The sequence below is a fragment of the Thermobia domestica genome, chromosome 2 (assembly GCF_964235325.1).
Source record: "Thermobia domestica chromosome 2, izTheDome1.hap1.1, whole genome shotgun sequence".
Classification (NCBI taxonomy): domain Eukaryota; kingdom Metazoa; phylum Arthropoda; class Insecta; order Zygentoma; family Lepismatidae; genus Thermobia; species Thermobia domestica.
The window spans coordinates 388,759,011-388,774,109 of NC_137455.1; the positions used below are offsets into that span (position 1 = coordinate 388,759,011).

General features: G+C 36.3%; 2 protein-coding genes across 2 annotated transcripts in view; both read right to left on the reverse strand.

The window, feature by feature from the left end:
• LOC145678914 (uncharacterized) overlaps positions 1-15,099 on the reverse strand; it is a 107,216-nt gene that overhangs the window by 77,699 nt on the left and 14,418 nt on the right. The gene's annotated exons all lie outside the window — the stretch shown is intronic.
• The window catches only part of LOC145678913 (uncharacterized), a 43,207-nt gene that overhangs the window by 13,575 nt on the left and 14,533 nt on the right, over positions 1-15,099 (reverse strand). Inside the window, exon 2 of the mRNA XM_081749522.1 lies at positions 13,085-13,775. Within this exon, the coding sequence (XP_081605648.1) occupies positions 13,085-13,671 (587 nt within the window). The 5' untranslated portion in view covers positions 13,672-13,775. The remainder of the gene's footprint in view (positions 1-13,084; positions 13,776-15,099) is intronic.

Here is a 15,099-nt window from a genome sequence, read left to right on the forward strand (position 1 = left end):
ATTTTGTTTCGCGGTAAACTCGGACATATTTCCAAACTTCAGACCATAATAAGTAAGATATGGAAATAAAACTAGATTGCTTTTTCAGCTAAGATATAATTATTGTAATTAGTTCTCTAAGATTAGTGAGGAAGCAAAGCTGTTTCACCTAACCTAGCTTTGTTTAGTAACCTGCTCCTGATGTAATGAAGTTCAGCGTTGATGATGCGACACTGGAAGTGTATTCAAAATTATTGACAAATTAAACTAACCTACCTAAGTTACCTTTACGATGAAATTGTAAACTAGTTTACATTATAAAATAAATATTTACAGTCGTCAATATATATATATCTATATCTATATCTATATATATATATATATATATATATATATATATATATGTACACTAACATTATATTTGATTTCAGCATTCCAATTATGTAACTTCCAATTGAAACGAAGCGTATAAGAAAAATTAATATCAATCAAATACAAGTTCAAGTTGACGGAATAATTTGATGATACTTTTACTTGATTAGGAATCGCCAATATTGCTAATATCTTATACGCTATAGCGTAATTAAATTTGCAAATACAAGCTTAAGTTAAAAGAATTATTTTATTTTATTTTCACCTGATTAAGATTCGCGAGATTGCTAATTCATTCTCTTGTAAGCTATATCGAAATTAAATACGTTGCTTGGTAACATTTTCACTATACTTAATGTATTCATACTTAGAGACATGCACTTGCAGTTTAGTTGGAAACTCATCGCAAAGCAAATGGAATCTGAAATTCTGTACACTAAAGACATGATCACCAGCCACGAGGCTAACAAACTAAAAATACATACAAAGTAAAAATTAAATTTGTGAAATGTGCAATTTTTCAAATATAATTTGCGTTAAAAAGCATGTAAGCAGAATCACAGCATTGACTCATTTGTAATCAATACTTAGTGCTCAAAATTTTGAAGAATCTCTATAATATTACAGTTAGTTCTTTCAAAATACGGTAAGAAATAACTTACACGGGATACTTATTCTGAATTTTGTACATACATAAATTATGAAATAAGTTCTTATTTGAGTGTGTTATTTAGTACAGAGAAGATTGTCGATTATCGATATTATATAGATTCCATACCCACTTTCAGAGAAATAACTTTTTCTTCAAATTTTCCCTAAAACGCATTTTTCTCCGAAACGTACTAAGAAATTTGTTATATTTTCTTTGCTTCAGGATCGACTATGTTACAGAATACCTTACTCTGAACACCTACATTTAGACGCTAGTATTGAATCCTGAGTTCGAGGCACATTAACGTTGCAAATGTAATATAGTACATTAAAACACACACACTTATGTCTCAATTGGAGGTTGTGTGGTTCGGATTCCATGTTCTACTAGGTTCACGTTTCATAGAGCCTCAAAATTAACAGGGATGCTAAAGTCCAAGTCAACCAACAAATATGTATTATATACGAGGGCTATATTTTTTCAATCTCCGTTAATCCGTCAGAGAAATACCACGTCAACAGTCTGTGCTCTGGTAAGGAGGAGTTTGTGAAGTAGTGAGTGCGAAATCTTATCCAATGCACTCGAAGTGTCTGCAAGGGTGAACCACGTACATATATAATTCAATTTCTCCAGTCGGAAGGGCGTAACACAGCCTCCATTCATCGTCAAATGATTAAGCAGTATGACGGGAACTTTTATTAGTGATTGCTGTGTTCACAAGCGCTGCACAGAGTTCAAAGAGCCTTACTAACCAACAGGAAAACAGATGCCAAGGCTGAGTATTTGTGGTGAAAGGAAACCTTGGTAAACGAATAAATAATATAGTTCGTGAAAGGGGTATAATATGTTTTGAGAATGTTTGATTTTGGAATTACAGGGACATCAGCAACCATCTGAAAACTTGAATTACATTATGAAGCTCACTCTTGGCAGGCGCTTCGATTGCATGCTCATTACTACACAATAATTGGAACAAAAGGTCTGTCCTTTGGTATTGAGGATATCCCAACTCCAATGAACAGACCTAGGAAATTTGCGTTTCTTCATCTTATATGGATTTCCTCTGGTGGCCCTGAAGATTATGAAAAACGAAACGCTAAAATTTCATCCCGTGGAAATATTGACAAGGGAATATTCTTTGATCTACTCTCTAATTAAAGCAGGTTAACTATATTGCGAACACAACATAAAGTTATAGTTTTTCATGGCACTACGTCAAGTTATTACATACACAAATCTACATACAAACGAAACTTTCAATGATACACTTATTACAAAGTGTTACAAATTAAGGACTACAGTACCAGCAATATCGGGAAACCAAATTCAAAAGATCTCTCCAACAGTAATAATTCAAATGACATGGACGGGACAATGCACATCGAAAGCACCCAAGTGTAGAATACTATGGTTATCAGATGACTTATTTTAAACAAGTGTAAGGAACTTAAAAATTGTCTTTTTTCAACGTTATTAATTTCGAAAATGTATTCAGATAATCATCACATACAATTACGTATACGGTATTGAAGAGACTTAAAGATCACAACGCCGTTTAAAATAATTTGATATCTCAAATTATCTCAGAAGTAAGAAGGAAATGGCCGAAATCACATATTGGTTAAAATGGCGTACTTGTGGTAATTTTTCGAAAAGAATTCTTAATTTATCTTTCTTCTATAACATTATAACAATACTTGCCGCTGGGAGTAATAATTGTAACAAGTTATAGGAATTACATAGCTTCAAACAGTATTGTGCAGTCGCCCCTTGTCGGTCTGAGAGCTCAGATGATGTGTTAATAAATGACGTGTTTGGGGATGTCAGATCCGACAAGTTGCGCCCAGGATTTAGTAAATATAGAACTTAACAAAACATGAGGTACGGGATCCAACCTGGGTTGCATTTAAATGAAATCCAACACGTACAAAAGAAACAGACTGTGATGTAAAAGGGAATGAAAAGGGGTAAAAAGGGAGTAGCTTCCAGGATAGGTTAACCTACTTGCACTTACTTGCAGGTCTGATTGTTGCCTTCTCGACGATTCCTCCAGCGGGCTGATGTCCGTCCATCTCTCTGTTTGGCTGGCCGTTCATCCAAATAACCAAGGTTAAGGGTTGGCGAAACCCGGACTGAGAAACCAACTTTACGAAGACCGCGATTCTAGTTAAACTTAAAACTTCTTCTCAAAAAGCAATACATCGTCGTAGATGGCTATCTGGCGTTAGCCGAAACAAAGGTGCTCTATAAGACAGAGCAAGGCTTTCAATCGTAAATTTCAAAATGAAGCTCGCGGTTTACATTCTAACTCGTCCCTCGCTCCATGTCGACTGACCCTTCCCAAAAGTCTCTCAATTGATTTTGTATGGCCTTTCCGGGTTCATGTCCTGGGTTATTCACTCTGATTTGCGTCTCGATGAAGAAAGTGCATGCTTGTAGATTAACCAAGGTAAGGTGATGATAGGAATGCAGACGGGTAAGCAATCTGTTATTTTATTGAGAAATTACTATGAAACTGAACTTAGAAAAAAAAGTCGAAAGGAGATTTAACTTAAAATGAATAGTTATTCTTTTCACTTTAATGTTCTTTTAAAATAAAATGTCCCGTTGTTCAAGATAAGAAACTTTGCCATGTATCGAAATACACATATCTTTACATCCCCCCCTGAAATCAAAGTCCCGAATGAAAACATTTCGGAGACAAACAAAAAAATAACTTTTTAGAATTTCTGTTTTTAAAAAAAGCTTAAGCATCTTTGTAGTTTCATTCAGTCTTCATGATAAAAACACAGCAGCAAATATAGTCTGAAAAGAATCATATGATAAGAAATGATGAGTACAGCAGAAATGTTCACACACTAACACTGTTGACAGCAGAACAGTCAATGTCAAATGACGTAAGCACAGCAACGTCGATATTGTAAACACAGCATCACTAAGTACAAATGTATGTCTGGAAATCACAGGTACAATGTCCTTACACATCACATAACTGGAAAGTTCATTCAGTACAAGTAGATTATAGGAGTAGGGTAGACAGGTATATAATAGTGACATCACAAAATTTAGGGGATACAGTCAATGACTGCCCAAAACACGTAAGATATGGAAGTAGGGACAATAATAGGATAATCTAATGGAATGAAAAAAAAAATCAATGAAAAATCAGGGGGAAAATGCAAAAGTAATAATTAAATTATAATCCATACGTATATATCTATATATAGTAAATAAAAACTCCAATTCCAATAAAATTGTAACTCTATAATCAAAATAATCATTACGCGGTAGAAGAAAAATTAATCTAGCTACCCATAGAAAGAACAGATAAAACAACACAAAAGAATGTTGATTTCAGGTTTTATAAAAACGAATTGTGGAGAATTTAGTTCCACAATGACCGACGTATTGGCAGAGTTATGGCCCTCTGCACTGGCTATTAAAACCTTTAAAAAATCAACATGACAGACTATCACCAAACATATTCCTAAATCCCTAACTAAATATGCGCTAAAAGAAAAAAAAACTTTTTTATACAAAAGTAAAAGCGCGTATGCCCACAGGAAAATGTGGAATCAAGTCAAATCTTCAATTATACAAAATATATAACAAATAAGTACAAATCTTCGTCATACATAAATCCCAAGTCATCTTCATGATGAAATATGCAAGTTTACTATATACACTGCAGGCGATGAAAAATTGATCATTCAAAAAGATCACTAAAATCACACAAGAGGTTATAACAGTGTATATTCCTTTGAATAGAATACATAAACTGAGTATATTCCCAATAACTAATAACAAATCGTAGAATCGAGAAAAAAATCCAGGGAAAGAAAAAACTTCATTCTTCTTTACATCCACATTTGGGTTATAAAATGCATCTTGAAAAATGCAAAAAAAAAAAAAAAAAAACGTAAGAATTCCTTCTTCATCACTATCATAACATAGCATACACATATCAATTCACAGTTGCGTCTATCTCCCTAGTTTTCTTCTGCAAAACATAATGTATCAATAAGATGTTGATTTGGCGCCTAGATACTAATTTATTCAGTTTATAAGCTGTTGATAAGATGACCAGGAAAAAGAACGTGTTCTACAAAGTTAACCAACAGTTCTAAGTGACTGAAGAAACAATGATGTCTATATGAGTACTCCTTTTTCTCCTTCTCTTCGTTGTAACTGTTATTGCCGGCAAGACTTAGAAATACAAACAAACCAAAACAAATTTTATAATGACATGGCCAGTGTCAAAACAAAATTCGTCACCAACTTCACAGATGTTTCCTAATCCATCAAATCTTCCTTTGAGAACCGTCTTCTTTTTTTCCTCTTTTTTTTAAAAAAAACTTCATTGCAGAGAAACAGCTTCCGCTACTTTTCCTTCTTCCAAGGGAAAATACACAGGTAAAAGACGCTGATAGAGATCCCAATTCTCCTTGTCGAAAATACACAATACAATACGGTCTACGTTGTCCACATGATCCTCTAAAAATTTTCGTGTACTCAACAAAGCAATTCTCGCAGCAGGTTCCTTAGGGAAATGAAATGCACCAGCAGCAATGCAAGGAAAAGCCACAGTTAAAAGCTGATTTTTCAATACAAAAACAAAACAATTGTTATAACAATTCTCCAAAGTCTTCTTGTTCGCATCTCTAGGACCACACGTCAATAATACATAATCAGCGGGGAGATTATAGCCTGGAGCAATCTTCACTTGTCCTGGCTTCAAAGAACGTATTTTCTCGCAATCTTTACGAAATTCTTCTCCTGCAGCTTCTTGGATACTTCTGTCTGCTCCTCCTAATGGAATAAGTAATTCATTCGTGGGGTTGACAACAGCGTCAGCTTTAATCATAGCAATATCTCCTCGAAAAACACTGATTTTCCTGTTGATTGCAGAATTGGCACCAAACTTCGGTTTTAAACCGGAACAATTCTTCCCTGTTTCAGCCCAAGTGGGTAATTGGTTGGCAATCACAACTTCTCGAAGATTCACAGATGGAATATCTTCTTCTCTTTCTATCATGTTTACCGCAGAATTAAAAACAATTTCATAGTGTACTTCTTTTTCTTTCTCTTTCTTCTGTTTTTCTTCCTGTTCGTCGGCACAGCAGGCATTCGCAGTAGCATCCTCAACAACGTCTTGTATATCCAAGTCAACATCATCTTCTTTTCCCTCTTCCTCGTTTTCCTTCTCCTGTTTCTCGTAGTACTTCTTCAATCTCTGTACTGCAATCGAATCAACCTTGAATCTTCCTCGTGCAGTCTTGAACTTAACAAAATAGGAATTTGGGTGGTCAATATCCTGAATGATTCCTGGACCAAAATAACGTCCACTGAAAGCTGTGGTGGATCCTTTCTTCATGGTACTGTCCAAAATCCATACCTTGTCTCCGACTTTGAAATTGGGTTTCGAATGACGTTTGTCATAAAATTTCGTTGCCGTCTTATGTCTCTGGAACCATTTATCATGGGCTTTGTCTCTTAGCTCCAATCATCGCACACAATTTCTTGAATAGATTACTTGTAAAACATGGACCTTTGTCTGTGACTAATTCTTTAAAAATACCGTATTTCAAAATTACATTTTCATAAAGAAAACTACTTACAGAAGATGCTGTTATATCTGCTAATGAACCACAAATAGTATACCGAGTAGCAGCATCGGCAACGACAATCAAATACTTGTGTCAAAATATTACTCGAGGAGTACACCCCTCCAATGTCTACGAAAATGCGATAGAAAGGCGGCACTTGAGGATACGTTTGCAATGTACCATAAGCAGAACCAGGTTTATTTTCGCTGGACTGACAAATTAAACATTCTTTGCATTTCTGATAAATATATTGTTTCATATTAGGGAAATACACAGATTTCACTAAAAGATCATATGTCTTAGAAAAGCCTCCGTGACTTGAACCAATGGCAGAAGTATGAGCCGCATCAAAAACTTTATAGCGTAATGAAACAGGTACAGCAACTAAAAATTTCATACCACTAGATGTTTTTTGTTTTCTATACAAAATTCCTTTTTTAACCATGAAATAAAATGCCTGTCTTTCAATTTTGGGATTTTTCTTTTCCTTGTTTTCTAACCAATCAAAAATATCCTTATAAAACGGGTCCTTCATTTGTTCATCTCTGAGAGAAGGCTCGTCACTTAGCATATTGTTACACACTGTAACAGTGGAAGAAAATACTCGAGGGTCTTCCTCATTTTGTTGCTCATCAGAAATATCCCTGGGGGAACGAGAAAAACGTGAAAGTGCATCGGCTTCTATGTTAGATACCCCAGATATGTGTGTCACAGTAAAGTTATACTGTTCAATAAAACTAAGCCACCTAGCAAATTTGCCTACATTTTTTGTCTGCTTTAAAAACAAAAGACTCTTACAATCGGTTTTCAAAAAAAGTGACGTCCTAGTAAAAAGTAACGAAAGGATCTAAAGGCATATATGATACTCAAAAGTTCAAGTTCATAAGGGTGTCTAGACTTCTCGCTTTTACTTAAGCTACGGCTACAATAAGCAATGGGTGCTAACTCTGGGTCATCTGGAGAGGATATAGGTTGTTTGAGCACGGCAGCAAGACCACGAGTTGAGGCATCACAGAACAAGTATACAGGGTGTTTCGGATTATAATGCATCAAATATGGCGATTTTATGATAAGATCTTTAATTTTCTCAAAATCATCTTGTTTTTGTGTCCACTTGAACGGTACATCCTTTCTGAGAAGAGAGTTCAAAGGTTCCGCAATTTCAGAAAAATTCGGTAAGAATCGTCTTACAAAGCTAGCTAATCCTAGAAAACTTTTCACATGTTTTTTCGTCTTCGGATATTCATAATTACTAATGGAGTCTGTTATTTTCTTGGAAATTCGCAAGCCATCGTACGAAATATCGTGTCCCAAAACCGTTAATGAAAAATAAGCCAATTTCGTTTTTTCTGGGGCAAGTTTAAGACCACGTTCTCTAATTCGTTGAAATAACTTCTTGGTGAGATTGATAACATCCTCAAAAGTGTTCCCACCCCAAAAAAATCATCAAGGTACCCGAAAACTTGTTCAGATTCTAATCCTTCCAATGTCATTTTCACTAATCTGTTTAAACCAGCGGAACTCGTGTTAAGGCCTTGTGGGAGTGCTGTAAAACAAAATGAACCAGCTCCTGGGATTGAAAAGGCAGTGACGTGTTGGTATTCTTTTGCGATTTTCACTTGATAAAAACCACTGAGCAAGTCCGAGCAGCACAGGTAGCGACGCTTACTAAGACGCGAAAGAATGTCTTCTATCGACGGTACAGGAAAACTGTCTGGTGCAATGTGTAAATTGATCGCTCTACAATCCAAACAAAATCTATAAGATCCAGAGAAGAATAGGCGAGTTATAACTCGAGATACACCTCCTAATAACCTTTTGTTTGAGCAAAGTATCAATCTGTTTTTTAACTTCTTCTTTTAAGTGGAAGGGGATAGGAAACTGATTGGTGTGAACTCGGACGTTATCTAGCATTTTGATTTCATGTACGTAACCCTTGGCCACTCCAAAATCATTCTCTGACCAAGAAAAACAATCCTTATACTTTTCTATAACAGAATAAAACATTTGCTTCTGATCGTCCGAAAGTTGAGGGTTAATGTCCACACGCTTGACATCAAAACCAGCAGGAAAGTTATTGTTGTCTTGTATACTGGCTAAACCATAATTTTGAACACTATCTGTAGCATTTGGGTAATGAGCACCCGGCCTAATGTCAATGGCTTCACCTAAATGAAGAATTTTCTCTGAACACAACTTTTTGTTGGTTGGGTTGACTACTCTAATGACAGGATTAACAGGATCCACTCTAGACTCATTAACAAAGATTTCGGCTTTAGAACAGATTTTCTCATTGGGTTGCAAAACATTTTTAACTCCCACTAAATCATTAATTTTACGAACAGGTACTGAAACACTGGAATTTGGAGGCAAAGTAACAGATTTCGCCGTTATGAAATACGCCTGCATAAGGTTCGCTGTTTGTTCGGAAACTGTGCCTATAGCATGACTTTCAGGTAGCGCGTGATCAGTAGGTTTCCCAAACCTAACTATATGAACTACGTGAATATCCTGGTTAATAGTCACATGTTGAGGGAGTAACCAATCGTTCCCCAACAAAACAGAAGATGCAAATTTGTCTACAATTCTAAAAGTATGCGTAAATGAATAGCCGTCAATTTTGAACTTCAGTACAGCTAACGTGTTAGTTTCAAGTCCTTTACCCGAGATGCCACGGATAATAGTACGTCTTTTAACAAGTCTAGTGTTCGGAGGAAGGAGCTCCCTAGTGCAAATTGAAATTTGACTCCCAGAGTCCAACAATGCTTTATACTCTTTATTTCCAAGAGTAATTTTGATGCAAGACAGAATCCTATCCCTAACAATAGGCGTAGTTATCGTGTGAGTCTTAAAAGCAGGTCTCTCACTATTCCCTGAACTATTTCCGCTATGGAAAACATTACCATTATTATTTCCCTTGAATTGTGCCATATTGCACACTAATGCTTTGGCCGGACAGTGTATTTTGTTATTCACGTGAGACGTACTATGATTCTGTTTGCGCCTGTTCTGTTCGTTCTTAACCATAACAGAGGTATTCGTCGCAGAGACCATTCTATCATGCATATTGTTATTATTATTGGCACTTTTGCATTCAGAGGAACGAAAAGAAGAAAAAGAGTTACATTTCTGTTGAGGAGGCGAGATAGAATCTACAGACTGTTGAGTACCGCATTCTTTCTCAGCGGATAAGATATCATAATGCAAACGTGCAAGCATTTCTTTTTTTTCCTGTTGTTCTTAGAGAGGAAATGAAACATGAGAATTATCGCGCAATGAAACATCAGCTATCTTAGCGATAAATTCCGGTGTACTAAACTGCAAGATTCGTTCTTTGGAATTGGCTTTAATGAGCGTCTTATAATTCACTATTACCTCAGCTGACTGTTCTTGTAATAAAAACTCACATAGCGCATCAACGGATGGAAACGATTTGTTGCATGTAAGCTTAAAATACTGAGGCAATAACCCTTCAATAAGGAAATTAATTTGTTGTTGAATAGGCATGGCTTTATCGAAACTAAGTATGAGATCTAGCTTTTCATAAATGTATGTCATAATAGGTTCCCCTTCTTTTTGATCTCTAGAACGAATGGTGTGTTCCGTCACCTTCTTAACTACAAAACCACCAAATAATGTGATCATTCGTCTCTTTATGTCTACATACGACAAGTTCACAAATTCTTCTGTCCTAGTTAAGGCTAGAAACCACGCTAAGGCTCCGTCCCTTAATAGATATGGAAGCAAATGACGCTTCTTTACTGCATTGAACTCATAAATGACGCAGTAAGATTCGAAATACTCAAAAAAACGAATAACGTCTTCCCCATACTTGCAGTGAAAAAATGTGGGGCGCACAATAGAATCTAGAGACGTAAGACGAGCTTGTGCCATAATGTTAGTTTTCACCATTTTCAATAAATATCTCTAAATAATGTAACTAAAATGCACATAAAACAAAATAACACAACGAATTGAGAAGGTGGAGGGAGGGTGGTAAAACCAATAGAATATCATTAAATTCTAACGGTGGGCGGCAAACAAACTAATGCAAAATAAATCTTAATTATGTTCAGCTGAATGGGAAAAATCGAGAGTCACAGATATGTGTGCATCCACACAAGTTAAAACCACATCTCCGCCATGTGCAGTCGCCCCTTGTCGGTCTGAGAGCTCAGATGATATGTTAATAAATGACGTGTTTGGGGATGTCAGATCCGACAAGTTGCGCCCAGGATTTAGTAAATATAGAACTTAACAAAACATGAGGTACGGGATCCAACCTGGGTTGAATTTAAATGAAATCTAACACGTACAAAAGAAACAGACTGTGATGTAAAAGGGAATGAAAAGGAATAAGGGAGTAGCTTCCAGGATAGGTTAACCTACTTGCACTTACTTGCAGGTCTGATTGTTGCCTTCTCGACGATTCCTCCAGCGGGCTGATGTCCGTCCATCTCTCTGTTTGGCTGGCTGTTCATCCAAATAACCAAGGTTAAGGGTTGGCGAAACCCGGACTGAGAAACCAACTTTACGAAGACCGCGATTCTAGTTAAACTTAAAACTTCTTCTCAAAAAGCAATACATCGTCGTAGATGGCTATCTGGCGTTAGCCGAAACAAAGGTGCTCTATAAGACAGAGCAAGGCTTTTAATCGTAAATTTCAAAATGAAGCTCGCGGTTTACATTCTAACTCGTCCCTCGTTCCATGTCGACTGACCCTTCCCAAAAGTCACTCAATTGATTTTGTATGGCCTTCTTTCCGGGTTCATGTCCTGGGTTATTCACTCTGATTTGCAACAGCAACAGAGTTGAGTTTATCGTCCCGTTCAGCAGCGAGGCTATATGAGACGTGGACCTACTGATTAACGTGGAGTCCGAACCACATGAGCTCCCGCCGAGAATCGAACCCGGGTCTCCCGCGCCAAAGGCGCGTACGCTAACCGCTTAGCCACGGAGGAGCTCTCACTCTGATTTGCGTCTCGATGAAGAAAGTGCATGCTTGTAGATTAACCAAGGTAAGGTGATGATAGGAATGCAGACGGGTAAGCAATCTGTTATTTTATTAATTGAGAAATTACAAACGTAAGAAGTAAATGACAGACAGCAAAGGCAAATGAACTTAGAATAAAAAAGTCGAAAGGAGTTTTAACTTAAAATGAATAGTTATTCTTTTCACTTTAATGTTCTTTTAAAATAAAATGTCCCGTTGTTCAAAATAAGAAACTTTGCCATGTATCCAAATACACATATCTTCACAGTATTAGAAATGAAAAAATGAAATCTTTAAGTTTTACGTCCCATGGTTATGACGGTTAGGCTGAAGGAGACGGTGATGATGAGAGGAGTGAAATGGTGGAATGAAGAAAGTGGGAGGAAACAGGAGAACCCCGAGAAAACCCACGAGCACGGTGTTTGTCCACCACAAAGTCCACGCGGCGCAAGCGGGAATCCAAACAGTATTAGAAATTTTACCAATATTTACTACATATACAGAAAAGTTTAGATATCAAATTACAATAAACGGCATTACGATCTTTACATCTATTCAAAGCCACGCATGTAATTGAATAAGGTACTTACCTAAGCAGTTTCTTGAAATAAAGACCTTCGAGAAAGTTTAATTTTCAATCTCTTCTATCTTCGTTTGTGTTCATTCGAAATAGGTCATATCAATGCATTGCCTGGTTCGTCTCAGTAGCGTTATTACTGGTACAGAACTTACCAAATTTAGGTGTTTATGATAATGTAGCATCCATACTTTCCAACTCTGAATAACAAATCTCTAATTATGAATTTCTGTATGAGATGTAGATTTGAAATATGTTACATTTTGCCGTAGTGCCATTTAAAAGAATTCAATTTTATGCTGGAGTGACACTGTGAACCATGTAATATTACAGTGTGTGTCAGACAATATTCCTTTCCTGATATTTGATCGTAAATATTACTGCATCTTTTCTGTTGGTTGGCAAGTTAAGGTATACATGCTTCAATATATTTCCTAAAATAATTATATAATCTACCTTCGTATTCTACACGATATATGCTTAAAAATATATTCATCTTGAGAGTTGGTGTATACGTGTTTCTAGCGCAGTTGCTAATTTAAGAAAATACTTCCACATTATATTATTTTATAAATTAATTTTTGTCTCCTTGCAACAATTAAGGGACTGAATTTAATACACAAACTAACACAAGAATTGACCAAATCCAATATTTGCCAATTCTTTTCAGAAAAAAAATTACACTCATTTACAATGTAGATCATGTACCGCCAATATCAGGAACCACTATCATACTAAATATGCAGTGGAATAAATGAAAACTACTAACTCGGCTGTGTTGTTCTAATATCCTACTGTTGGTGACATCATTATCAAAAGTAAAAACAAGAATTACTTAACTTAGTAAAAAACGAAATAATTTAAGTGAATTGTAGCCCTGAAAATATTTACAAATATAAACTTACCTGCATTCTTGAGAATTTATATCAACTGCTCGATAATCTCTTATTCGAGAATTTTCTTCACTAATTTTCTCACCAGTATGTAAATCTTTTATAATACGTGTAGAATTTTTGTTGTTTGTCTTCAAGAACGTAATGGAAGTAAGACAAGCTTTTGTATTTATAGGTAAATCAGATATTGATAAGCGTTTTACCAAACATATGGGTTCTACAGCTAGTTTCCAATCTGCTATTACATGATGCTTACTGTATTCAGAATCGGATATTAATTTCGGCACTAAAGTTTCAGTTAACACGGGAAGTTCACTGTCATCTGATCGCTCAGTTCCATTTGCGGTTGATTTCTTACAATCCAAATATGTCGTGCAATGTCTTAACATGGAAATCTTATCTGCCATCTCATTATCATTACTGTTGTGTGGATTATTATTATTTTCTACAGTAGTTTCATTCTCTCTTTTACTTTCAGCTTTCACGAAAGTAATACCTTCGTTTTCTTTTTTATTTTCATTTTTTACCAAAGTAATAGCTTCGTTCTCTCTTTTACTTTCAGCTTTCAACAAAGTAATGTTCAAACAATGAAAAGCCATTTATTTACCTTAAGAATGGTTTTAAGAATTAGAGAGAATGTCAGAATGGTTTTAAGAATAAGAGTCCTTCAGCACACTTTTTTTTTCCACCAAGATGAACAATTCTGAAATAAAAAATAAATCAATTTCTGTTTTTTTGGACTTATATATACAGGGTGTCTAAAAAGTCCCCTGACATAGGGTAAGTGTTATTACCAAAGCTACAACAAAATGTAAGAGGGAAAACCGTTTCCAAATATGACGTTTTCAATCTAAAATCAAGGAATTTTTTAAATTGGAAAAAATGAAATCTTTTAGTTTTACGTCCCACGGATATGCCGGTGAGGCTAAAGGAGACGGTGATAATGAGTAATGAATGAAATGGTGGAATGAAGAAAGTGGGAGGAAACGGGAGAACCCCGAGAAAACCCACACACACGGTGTTTGTCCACCACAAAGCTCACTTGGCGGGGGCTGGGATCGAACCCCAGACCCCATGCACCAGAGGTGAACGCTATACTACTGAGCCCCCGCGGTTCTTTTTTTTAAATTGGACGCGAAGTTTGGCCTGTACACTCTTTATGCGCCCAATGTTAAATCAAAATGCTACGTTGAAATTTACCTGGACCCACAACATAAATGAATAAAGTGACTGTCTTTTACGCATGGACTGTCTTTCCTAACAGGACATGGACTGTATGAAGATTACTTGTATAAAATAAAATCCAAACGAACACCAAGCTGTGAATGTGGAGAAATTGGTACATCAGAACACCACATTATGTGGTGCCCAACAATGGAAGATGACGTGATATTAAGAAGGGATATTCGAAACAAGACTTTACAAGAAATATTAACTAGTAAGGAAGATTGTGAGAAATTGAAAAAAAAAAAAAACTAATGAACACTCAGATATAAGAAGAAATATATACAGAAGAAATTTAAACAATGGAGAGAATTAAAGTGGTGAATGAAAGAAAATGAACGAATGTGAGACTTGTTCCTGGACCGGAGAAAAGACTCCAGGAGAGGAAACACAGGAAAACCGTGTCTTCCACTGGGAACAAATTGAATGAATGGATGCACCTCCAGCCTAGGGACTGGAAGAGGAATTCCGGTGCAAGAGTGTGTGAAGAAGAGAGCGTGAGGTAGAGAGTGGTGGTGGGTACACGGGAGGGAATAGGGTAATGATAAGAAAGGACATAATGAAAAACACCGCATTTACCGTTCGGGCGCCAGGGGAGGTTGGTGAGAATAGCACTGGGATACAACGGACCGGGGTCCACACTAAGTGCTCCGAGTGGACCCCGGACCCAGTCTATGAGAACCAGCCAAGATAGCAAGGAACGCAAAATGAGCGGTTAAAACAAATAAATAAATAATGAATACAGTAATACAGTTAAGCGAAAAGATAAATTTTTTGTGTGTGGAAGAGTGAAAGAAAACAAT